The following is a 12,448-nucleotide window of genomic DNA, read 5'->3' on the forward strand; positions in this document are numbered from 1 at the left end:
AAGAAAATTCGTAGTACTAAGAACGAATTTACTAGCCCGTTTCAGCTAAATCGCTAATACTTTAGTTGTGTCACTTGAAAAAAGACACCGTATCAACCCAGCGTTTATACAGGAGCAAGGATTTTTCTGAAAAATAAGAAGTGATCACAGTCCAAAAACTTGTGGAAAAGATAATTGTCAAATTTGGATGACTTGTCATCAAAAAAAAGAAGATAACAAAACATCGTTCGCCCACTCTTATAACCGAATAATATAAGATGTATCAACCAACATGTTTACACAGAGACTAGGCTGCCTCTTCACAAAAAAAAATGCAAAATGAGCTTTAAAATAAGAAAATATTAAGCAAATCATTAAGCTCGGAAAAGTAAAAAGAATTTGTCTACGGGATGCCTACAGCAAAAAGAGTTTGACTATAGGATACGCACCTTAAAGCCATTAACGTATTTTCGCAAAATTTGCATTTGCCTTATTAGAAAGCGTTATCTGCCATCCTTTTAGCAAATGAATATGAATTGAACTTGAGAAACGAAAAGCCGAACAACAAAAATTCCGCTTGAAATTTTTTTAAAACTTTTTCTTCAAAAACAAAAACACAAGACCTATAGAAATGATGAATCCGGTCGTTTATCAACAGCTAATCATGGCATGTTCCATGCGTGACATCGAACATGCCATGATTAACTGTTAATAAACGACGGGATGCATCACTTCTATAGGTCTCGTGTTTTTGTTTAAGAGAAAAAGTTTTTAAAAAATTCGAGCTGAAATTTGTTTTTTGTTGTTGTTCGGCTGGTTATTACTTTCTTTCAACAAACAAATCTTTTAGCAATTTAACAATTAAGCACCAAAATTGCAATTTTCAATCTGATTGCAAGTTTTAATCTGAACAGTTTCTGGCTGAACATATTTTGCAAGATTTTTGAAAGAATAATCTATAAACAAATTAGTTGTCAAAATTATAACATGCGAAATGCATGCGGGACCTGTCTATCGTGGTTGATTTTTCAATGGACCACTCTATCATAGTAGTACGGGAAAGCATAAAGCCAAAATATGTATAAATTATGCATTTCCAAAATTTTGCGAGATACATTAGTTGGAAAATTTCTGCAATCGAGCTTTTTATCATTGTACTGCTGTTTGCAACAAATAAATTTGTCAGTTCATTTCATGAATTAAAAATGCATCAGCTGTATTAGCTGTTTACTAATCAAATGTCAAAGCACATATGATAATATAAAATTACTTTAACCTACCGATTCAAAGTGCCACCAAAATTAGCACGTTCATTTGCGATTTAGGTTGGGAAAAAAAAAATCGTAGTACTAAGAACGAATTTACAAGCCCAGTTCAGCTAAATCGCTAGTACTTTAGTTGTGTCACTTGAAAAAAGACACCGTATCAACGCAGCGTTTATACAGGAGCAAGGATTTTTCTGAAAAATAAGAAGTGATCACAGTCCAAAAACTTGTGGAAAAGATAATTGTCAAATTTGGATGACTTGTCATAAAAAAAAAGAAGATAACAAAACAGCGTTCGCCCACTCTTATAACCGAATAATATAAGATGTATCAACCAACATGTTTACACAGAGACTAGGCTGCCTCTTCACAAAAAAAATGCAAAATGAGCTTTAAAATAAGAAAATATTAAACAAATCATTAAGCTCGGAAAAGTAAAAAGAATTTGTCTACGGTATGCCTACAGCAAAAAGAGTTTGACTATAGGATACGCACCCTTAAGCCATTAACGTATTTTCCCAAAATTTGCATTTGCCTTATTAGAAAGCGTTATCTGCCATCCTTTTAGCAAATGAATATGAATTGAACTTGAGAAACGAAAAGCCGAACAACAAAAATTCAGCTTGAAATTTGTTTAAAACGTTTTCTTCAAAAACAAAAACACAAGACCTATAGAAATGATGAATCCGGTCGTTTATCAACAGCTAATCATGGCATGTTCCATGCGTGACATCGAACATGCCATGATTAGCTGTTAATAAACGACGGGATGCATCACTTCTATAGGTCTCGTGTTTTTGTTTAAGAGAAAAAGTTTTTAAAAAATTCGAGCTGAAATTTGTTTTTTGTTGTTGTTCGGCTGGTTATTACTTTCTTTCAACAAACAAATCTTTTAGCAAATTAACAATTAAGCACCAAAATTGCAATTTTCAATCTGATTGCAAGTTTCAATCTGAACAGTTTCTGGCTGAACATATTTTGCAAGATTTTTGAAAGAATAATTTATAAACAAATTAGTTGTCAAAATTATAACATGCGAAATGCATGCGGGACCTGTCTATCGTAGTTGCTTTTTCAATGGACCACTCTATCATAGTAGTACCGGAAAGCAAAAAGCCAAAATATGTATAAATTATGCATTTCAAAAATTTTGCGAGATACATTAGTTGGAAAATTTCTGCAATCGAGCTTTTTATCATTGTACTGCTGTTTGCAACAAATAACTTTGTCGGTTCATTTCATAAATTAAAAATGCATCAGCTGTGTTAGCTGTTTACTAATCAAATACCGAAGCACATATGATAATATAGTATTACCTTAACCTACCGATTCAAAGTGCCACCAAAATTAGCACGTTCATTTGCGATTTAGGTTGGGAAAAAGAAAGTTCGTAGTATTAAGAACGAATTTACCAGCCCGTTTCAACTAAATCGCTATTATTTTAGTTCTGTCACTTGAAAAAAGACACCGTATCAACCCAGCGTTTACACAGGAGCAAGGATTTTTCTTTAAAAAAAGAGGTGATCACAGTCCAAAAACTTGTGGAAAAGATAATTGTCAAATTTGGATGACTTGTCATCAAAAAAGAAGATAACAAAACAGCGTTCGCCCACTCTTATAACCGAATAAAATAAGATGTATCAACCAACATGTGAACACAGAGACTAAGCTGCCTCTTCACAAAAAAAATGCAAAATGAGCTTTAAAATAAGAAATTATAAACAAATCATTAAGCTCGGAAAAGTAAAAAGAATTTGTCTACGGGATGCCTACAGCAAAAAGAGTTTGACTATAGGATACGCACCTTAAAACCATTAACGTGTTTTCGCAAAATTTGCATTTGCCTTATTAGAAAGCGTTATCTGCCATCTTTTTAGCATATGAATATGAATTGAACTTGAGAAACGAAAAGCCGAACAACAAAAATTCAGCTTGAAATTTTTTAAAAACTTTTTCTTCAAAAACAAAAAACACAAGACCTAAAGAAATGATGAATCCGGTCGTTTTTCAACAGCTAATCATGGCATGTTCCATGCGTGACATCGAACATGCCATGATTAGCTGTTAATAAACGATGCGATGCATCACTTCTATAGGTCTCGTGTTTTTGTTTAAAAGAAAAAGTTTTTAAAAAATTCGAGCTGAAATTTGTTTTTTTGTTGTTGTTCGGCTGGTTATTACTTTCTTTCAACAAACTTATCTTTTAGCAATTTAACAATTGAGCACAAAGAACACATAATTGTCGGATTTTTCAATCTGCAGTATGCAAAGCTGAGAATGCTTGAGCTTTACCACAATTTTTTCGACAAGCTTTGAGATGTAATTAAGTGCGAGGAATTAGAAATGGACACGGATTCACTGTATTTAGCTCTTGCTGAGGAAAAATTGTATGATTTTATTCGTCCGGAGAAAAAAGGTGACAGGGAAAAATTAAGAGAAAATGATTCCAGAGATTCATTTAGAGCATAGTCAAAAACAAACTTTTTTCCACGAATAAGTTCTAGCGTTCACAATAAACACGATTGACGAGAGCCTGGACCATTTAAAGAAGAATTTAGGTATACGGAGATGCTATGTTTATGTAGCAAGACCTATTGTTGCTATGACAACAAATCGGACAAGATGAAACTTAGCAATAAAGGATTGAATCAAGAATTCTAGAGGAATCCGACGATGGGCCTATGGAAAATACAGGAAAATACACGACGGAGCAATCAACTTGACTTCAACCAACTGAGGATTTAGAACCATTAATCATTTGGTTGCTACATACGAGTAAACAAAGAAAGGATTGAGTTACTTTTACCCAAAAAAACAAGTTCAGGACGACGGAACACACACAAAACCTTTGAACTTAAATAACTGATAGTGTAATAGCATTCAATTCAGCACTGGTTAACTGACTGTAAAATTGTGGTAACATGATTATACGAAGCAGTGATTTATAAACTTCATCTTTTGAATTTAACTTTTTTTTCTCAAAAACTTGATTTTTTTCTCGAAGTTTCGCTAGGTTTTAGTATAGCTTTAGATAGTTTTCTCATAGTTTCAAACATATAAAACAATAATCAAAACTAAAAAAATGTAGGAGTTAGCTTAGAAACGCATGTATCGGCCAAATCGATCTCCAAAAAAATCGGGCGCCAAAAATTTTTTGAAACTTACCATCTCAAACCTCGTATCATGGTAAAACTGATCTTAATACAATGAATGTCTATTACTATTATATAGAGAAATCTATAAACTATCTTAAAACATGGTAAGATCGGGCGACGAGAAAATTTTCTGAAACTTACTATCACACTGAAACCTTACCATTTGCTATCTTAATACATTAGCAAACCTATTCCCTATCGTAATACATAGGAAACCTATTCTTTATCTTAATACATAGCTTGAGACCGGATGCTCTATTCCCTTTTTTAAAGCATGGGATCAGCTCACTCTTCTACTACTACTGTTTATGCAGGGAAGATTTTTGCACTGTTTTGGCTTTTCTTAAGTTCATAACAATTATATACAGAAATGAGGGCGTAGCTGCTTCTGCAGAAAAGATTTCCACAAGTTTTTCTCTCGTATGAACCCGTGGCAGCGAAGCAAATTACAAAGGGAAGATTCCCAACAATTTTTTTAATTTATTAGGTCTAAATCTTAAGTTCGACAGGTAGTTTTCGAGAAAGTGAAAGTTTTCAAAATTTCAAAAACGGCAAAAACTCAGAAATTGTTTTTTTTTCTCCAGGAGTTACCTTGTCTTTTCCTCAATCATAACAGTTTTTATTTCAAAAATTGAGGAATGACAGCTTCAGCACGACAAATTCTCACAAACTGTTCCTTCGATTGAACTCTCTATCTCAGATTTGGTATGGTAATTTTTGAAAAAGTCAACAAACTTTCCTTTCCAATAAACGGTTAGGAAACTTATAAAATTCGACTTTTCTCAAGGCCAACCTCTTTCTTCAAATGAGGGTGTACCACCTTATGCAGTGACGAAGAGTACAACCTGATATTTCGAGTGAACCATTAATCTAAGAATTGCCAGGGTAGTTTTCAAGAAAACTCACAAAATTTCAAAGACCGGTAAAAAAATTGATTTTTCCGCAGGCCAAATTTTTCAAGAAGCAGAGCCACTTATGCAGCGGAGCTTCATACAAACCGCTCCTTTGATTGAACCTAAAATCTCAGGTTTGGAAGGGCAATTTTCGAGTATAGTCAAAACGTTTCAAAAAACGGTCGAAAAATCAAAATTTTGTTTTTTTCCGAGGGTCATAACCATTTGCACAATAAATTAATTAAGCAAGGGAGCTTCCCACAACACGTTTTTTTGATTGAACCAAAATTTTCAAATTTGGGAGGCTAGTTTTTGATACAAGTCAAAGTTTCAAAAAACAGTAAAAAAAAAAGACTTTTCCGATGATCAGAACTTTTTGGGAATCAAAAATTGAACGTCGCCGCTCATGCAGATTTTCTCACTACCATTGCATTTGATTGAAACCATCAGATTGGGAGAGTACTTCTCGAGAAATGGAAAAATTCAAAAAAAAGGTCAAATATTCCCCACACAATTTTTCGAAGTCTGTAAAAATTGGAGTATGGTAAAAGAGATTCCGCATGCAGACAGGGAAGTGGACGGTCTTTTCATGATTTAAGACATGAGGCGTTATTCATTGCTCTCTAATACTAATAATAAAATGAAAATTTGAAAAAGTTAAAACGAAAATTTTTGAACATGGCCGAAACTTTCTTGGAATTCAATTACCGGAATAACCACTGGAATGAATCAAAATGACTTTTAATTACACTTGAAACTTGCTGTATAATTGATTGATTTATATTATGGCGAATCAAAGGAATTGAACGAATTTCAAAGTTAAAAAATAGATGGCCATAAAACCTTTACAGCTTTCGTAAAATCTTTCGTGACTTTTACACTTTTGTTGTTCGATAATGGAGTTTGCCTTCCTTTTAACAACTTATAGTGAGCATACATTTGAATGAATCAAGAAATCTTACCATAACGGAAAAAAGTATATGTATTTAAACATTTTTGAGTTAACCTATTACTATCCTGAAAATTGGTAGTGTTAGATTGAAAAGTGCTTCAGATAAACAGTAAATTATAGACGAAAAGGATAATTTACTTATTATTAATCTCAATCATAAACATAACAGATTAAATACAGTTTTAGAAACAAAAAATGTATTGTCGCGACAACGTAATTTGTAAATTTGATAAGTTTTTTTAGATTTCACGACAGCTATCTATCGTCACATAAAGCAATAGCAATGACCTGTCATAATTTTGGAGAATTTTAATAATTCGCTTTTCGTTGAATTCCTTTGATTCGCCATAATATAATTCAATCCATTATACATAATGTCTGTTTATTTTTTGGTGACAATATATATTGATACAATATGAAACATAAGTCTTTTTCTATTGCCACCAAAAAATAAACAGACATTATGTATAATGGATTGAATTATATTATGGCGAATCAAAGGAATTCAACCAAACGCAAATCATTAAAATTCTCCAAATTCCGACAGGTCCTTGCTATTGCTTTCAAATTGACAATAGTTCCGCAACTAAGATTTGAGGAAAGCAGTCTCTCTTGGAACAGATGCAAATATGCACTTGTTCCATTAGGATGTAAGACAACCTTATATTAAAAAGAAATATATAAGTCAGAACCATTTTAATAACTTAAGAGAATACAGCTAACATTCCATTGCAGTTTTACTGAACTTTAACCAGCTCAGAATTCATACCGACTCAACTGTAAGTCACATATCCGAGGCTTTCTTTCAGAACCTTCAGTGCTACTTTTTCCTTCGCTTCCTTTTTGCTTGCTCCGAACTCAACTCCCTCGTAGTTGTCCAGCACTATCTTCGCCTGGAAAGTTCCAGAAGCCTCGTCTGGAGAAACCGAATAGCATTCCGATGGCTTCTTTTCCTGGCCAGCGAGGATGATGTTCAAGTACATAGTAGGCGCCACGTTAAACGGGATAATTTTCTCCCCTTGAAGAACCCGTTTCAGAAAATCAACAGCAAGTGTAACTGCGTGCATATTTGCCGCATGTTTTGATTCTCCTTTTCCGTAGAAATTCGCAGCTCCCAGTACACTTGGGGTCCTGATCGCACAGAGAGAAAACTGTATATTCGGGAATGGTGACACACACTTTTTCATAGAGTACGTGAAATCATCTTTGTTACTTTCTTTCAGCGCTCTCAGTTCTTCAACCGCCGACTCTCGAGGTTCTACAGTGGGTTGATTGTTTATGAACTCATTGAACTTGTCAATGAAATCCGCCTTTTCAGCAGGCGTCTTGGCCTCTTCTTTTACTGCTTGAGGCACTCCAAGCCTACTATGCACTGATACTTGCGCAAGCTTCGCCTTCAAACTGTCGTTTTCAAGCCTCAACATGTGGTTTTCATTCAGCAGAAACCTCACATCTTCAATTGAACAAGTCTGAGCGGCGATAGGCGCACTATACAATTGTTGTCTTGGCTGAGGCGCGGTAGGAATCCGCTGATAACTGTCCATAGTAAGCTGTCGCTGGTGCAATGGTCCTCTCATAGGCGCAGATAGTCCCATTGCATTTCGTTGCATCCTGTTATCAACATTAGGCCCTATTCGCTGATGTACACCTAAATTTCCCGAGAACTGTTGACCTCCGTTTCCAATGTTTTGATTGAAATGATGTTCTCTGATGCTGAAGGAAGCTTCGTTACAGACGCTAGGATCAAAATCATCCGAGAAAATAGTACTATCGCAGTCAAAAGAGTTTTGAGCCGCAGGGATGTTTGATTCCATTTTAACCGCCGATCCAGGTCCCATTTTGAACTTCTTGTTTTGAACATTGCCTGAAACAAGAAAATACGATATCACAAAATCACGAAGTCAATAAAACAACCAACTCAAAAAGCCCAGTGTATGTAGCTACCACGCAGTGTATGTAGCTACCACGCTTTTAATGTAGCTACCACGCTACCACCCAGTGTATGTGGCTACCACGCTTTTAAATCCGACTATCTGGTTCATTGGGGTAACTTTCTGCTTTAAGCAAAAGCAAGTTGTGGTGCGGGATTCGTTTTTAGAAATTTCTGTATGTGCGAAAACAGTACGAAAAGTTTAATCGTTTTAAGATATTAGCTTCCCATCATGCTTGATATTTCCAAAGACCCAAACAGTACAATTAAAGCAAAAATTTTCGCCAAAATCCTGTGCAAAAAAAGTAAACCGAAGGAACTAAGATCACCAATTGCTATAAGAATAAAAATAGTCGGATTCACACTAACAAAGACTAAGAAACAGCCAACCGCTATTTATCGAATTGCCAATATAATGACCCAAAAATTAATGGAGTTTGAAAATCGAACACAACAACAGGCTTCGAGGATCTAAGTCGACTGCCCAGAACAACAGTGCAGCTGAAGCTTATAGAACCGAGCCACTTATAAAACGAAGACACATGTTATAAAATTTCCAATACTATGCAGCTTAATGAACACTTTTAATGCAAGTAAGATTGAAAAAACGTTGGCTCCTGATAAAACACAAGGCTCGTACTATTTTTACAGGTTTACAGTGTCTCGCAAAACTGTAACACTGGTTCAAAAGTTTAATTTCAGCCCTCACACAGTCAAAACCATTAAAAATTCGGCGCAGGCATTTTGGTTTCAAACGACCAAATTACACACCTCCAGTCATTGATAGCCCAATGACGATAGCCAAGGAACGCCAAAATCGATCGTTCGGATCTGATAGGTATCAGTAGGTGTGGAAGAAGTCTCATGCACCCGTTCGCTATCAGCAAGTGCAAAGGACACTGAAACTTGGAGGCGAAAACTTGATGCTCAGGAAATGCATGACTTCCTATGCAATTTGGGATCGATGTCGGGGAAGTAACTTGGGCTATTTCTTTTTGATCAGAGACTTCATCATCCCCGAGAACCCCAAAGCAAACTTCAAACTTGGTAAAACTTTGGCCGAAAAGGTAGTTCAAATTCTGGACTGGTCGGCACAGTCACCAGATCTTAATCCGGTCGATCATTTGTGGCATCACCTCAAGCGTAGACTAGAGACATATCCTGATGCCCCCAGAAGCAGAAACGAGCTTTGGGAACAGTTTCAGGAGGAATGAATTGGCATTCCTCTACAAACATGCCTAGACCTCATTGACAGCATGTCTGTATGAATTGGAGCAATTACTGCAGCGCGAGGGAATAAACCAAATGCTTAAAATTGTATAATGGCTTTTCTGTTTGCTTCAAGTCGAAAAATATTGAATTTTCTTCCTAGTATTTTCAATGAAACCAGCAACAAAACTGTAACAGTATTGAACAAATTTGAAACCTTCGTGAAAAAAACGGGTAGGAACGCTAGGAAGCTGAATTTATGATCGATGCATTGGTAAATGCCTGATAATAAAGCATGCAAAAATAATGAGTTTAATTGATCAGACTGTGTGAGGGCTGAAAATAAAATTTTGGAACATTGTTACAGTTTTGTGTGAGAAACTGTATGGTCAGAACAGCAATTGAAATTAAAGCAAAACTTAGCCCAATATTTTACAACTCCTTTCATTATGTACAAAATCAAATTGCACAAACAGCAAACTGTCTTAAAAACGGTGTTTTCCAAACATCTGCCTTCATGTAGTCTTTGCAAACAACAGACAAAAAAAACACTAACGTGGTTCATCTTGGATTAATTAGAACACAAACAATTTTTTCAGAACTCTGATTTTAGACACCACTATCAAGTAGCCAGAAGACTCGAACAAAAACCAGATTACGTATCAGACTCGTATGAGGTTGCGTATTCCAACGACTAGGAGAAAATGACTAACTAACTCAATAATGTTACAGAGTAAATATTGCTCGACTGGTACAACCCAATTAAGGCACAACTTTATTTAAGACAGGAAACAAGAATTTAGAGACGATTAAACAACAACCACAACAGCAACAAATACACCTAACAATTCAAACACAAACAACAACTAATATGCAACAATTAACGAACTATATACATCCAAAATATTCCAAAAACCAACACGCCTGAAGGCGACAAAAACAAAATTACACAATTTGACAGATATTTAAATCCCAGAAAATAACTCCGGAAAAGCAATCACCAATTTTTATCACACAAACATTAGGAAAATTACAGTAATCAATTTCAAAGTAAACAAGGATAGCCGGTTGCTGCGGAAGTAGCACAGAATGCTCTGGTCATATTCATAGAAAAAATAGGAAAAAACAAAAAACTTTTTTTTTAATTGTCTTCAATTTTCGTTGAATTGTCGTTTTTAGTGAGTGGTGTGATTTCAGAACTATACAATCGCGAAGAGAATTAGTGAAAAAGACATGATCGACAAAATTGATTTCAAAAAATGAATACAACACAATGAAAAAAAAAATTGTTTATTTTTTGTAAAATGGTTTTAATTTTTTTTGAACATCTTTATTGTCTGAAAAAATAAGCGCTGAAAAACATCCAAAACAAAAAAATCAATAACGCTGGCTAATCGCGAGCACAATCATCGCATACCAGTTCATATTAATGAACAGAGCTTTAAAAAAAATCAAATTTTTTTAAATAAAAAAATTAACACAAATATTACGCAGATCTTGCAATTCAATAACCGCCATTAAAGGGACTTAGAAAATGGCAAACTGAGCCTTCAAAAAAGTCCGTGATATGGGGAAATAAGAAGATGAAAACAAAACGCGAAAAAAAAATTCGTTAAAACAGGTCCCGGCCGGATTCGGATTTCAAAGAAAAAAACAATTCTATTTAAGACAGGAGACAAGAATTTAGAGACGATTAAACAACAACCACAACAGCAACGAATACACCTAACAACTCAAACACAAACAACAACTAATATGCAACAATTAACAAACTATACACATCCAAAATAGTCCAAAAACCAACACGCCTGAAGGCGACAAAAACAAAATTACACAATTTGACAGATATTTAAATCCCAGAAAATAACTCCGGAAAAGCAATCACCAATTTTTATCACACAAACATTAGAAAAATTACAGTAATCAATTTCAAAGTAAACAAGGATAGCCGGTTGCTGCGGAAGTAGCACAGAATGCTCTGGTCATATTCATAGAAAAAATAGGAAAAAACAAAAAACTTTTTTTTTAATTGTCTTCAATTTTCGTTGAATTGTCGTTTTTAGTGAGTGGTGTGATTTCAGAACTATACAATCGCGAAGAGAATTAGTGAATAAGGCATGATCGACAAAATTGATTTCAAAAAATGAATACAACACAATGAAAAAAAAAATTGTTTATTTTTTGTAAAATGGTTTTAATTTTTTTTGAACATCTTTATTGTCTGAAAAAATAAGCGCTGAAAAACATCCAAAACAAAAAAATCAATAACGCTGGCTAATCGCGAGCACAATCATCGCATACCAGTTCATATTAATGAACAGAGCTTTAAAAAAAATCAAATTTTTTTAAATAAAAAAATTAACACAAATATTACGCAGATCTTGCAATTCAATAACCGCCATTAAAGGGACTTAGAAAATGGCAAACTGAGCCTTCAAAAAAGTCCGTGATATGGGGAAATAAGAAGATGAAAACAAAACGCGAAAAAAAAATTCGTTAAAACAGGTCCCGGCCGGATTCGGATTTCAAAGAAAAAAACAATTCTATTTAAGACAGGAGACAAGAATTTAGAGACGATTAAACAACAACCACAACAGCAACGAATACACCTAACAACTCAAACACAAACAACAACTAATATGCAACAATTAACAAACTATACACATCCAAAATAGTCCAAAAACCAACACGCCTGAAGGCGACAAAAACAAAATTACACAATTCGACAGATATTTAAATCCCAGAAAATAACTCCGGAAAAGCAATCACCAATTTTTATCACACAAACATTAGAAAAATTACAGTAATCAATTTCAAAGTAAACAAGGATAGCCGGTTGCTGCGGAAGTAGCACAGAATGCTCTGGTCATATTCATAGAAAAAATAGGAAAAAACAAAAAACTTTTTTTTTAATTGTCTTCAATTTTCGTTGAATTGTCGTTTTTAGTGAGTGGTGTGATTTCAGAACTATACAATCGCGAAGAGAATTAGTGAATAAGGCATGATCGACAAAATTGATTTCAAAAAATGAATACTACACAAAATAAAAAAAAAATTTGTTTATT

At 34.5% G+C, this 12,448-nt stretch overlaps 2 protein-coding genes across 2 annotated transcripts in view; both read right to left on the reverse strand.

The window, feature by feature from the left end:
* Positions 1-12,448, reverse strand: part of LOC134846161 (uncharacterized) — a 98,083-nt gene that overhangs the window by 22,465 nt on the left and 63,170 nt on the right. The window lies entirely within an intron of this gene.
* Positions 6,657-12,448, reverse strand: part of LOC134846170 (uncharacterized) — a 68,956-nt gene continuing 63,164 nt past the window's right edge. The window contains exon 4 of the mRNA XM_063863415.1: positions 6,657-8,108. Coding sequence (XP_063719485.1) covers positions 7,018-8,108 — 1,091 coding nt within the window. The 3' untranslated portion in view covers positions 6,657-7,017. The remainder of the gene's footprint in view (positions 8,109-12,448) is intronic.

Source organism: Symsagittifera roscoffensis, chromosome 1 (genome assembly GCF_963678635.1).
Source record: "Symsagittifera roscoffensis chromosome 1, txSymRosc1.1, whole genome shotgun sequence".
In the NCBI taxonomy this organism is placed as follows: domain Eukaryota; kingdom Metazoa; phylum Xenacoelomorpha; order Acoela; family Convolutidae; genus Symsagittifera; species Symsagittifera roscoffensis.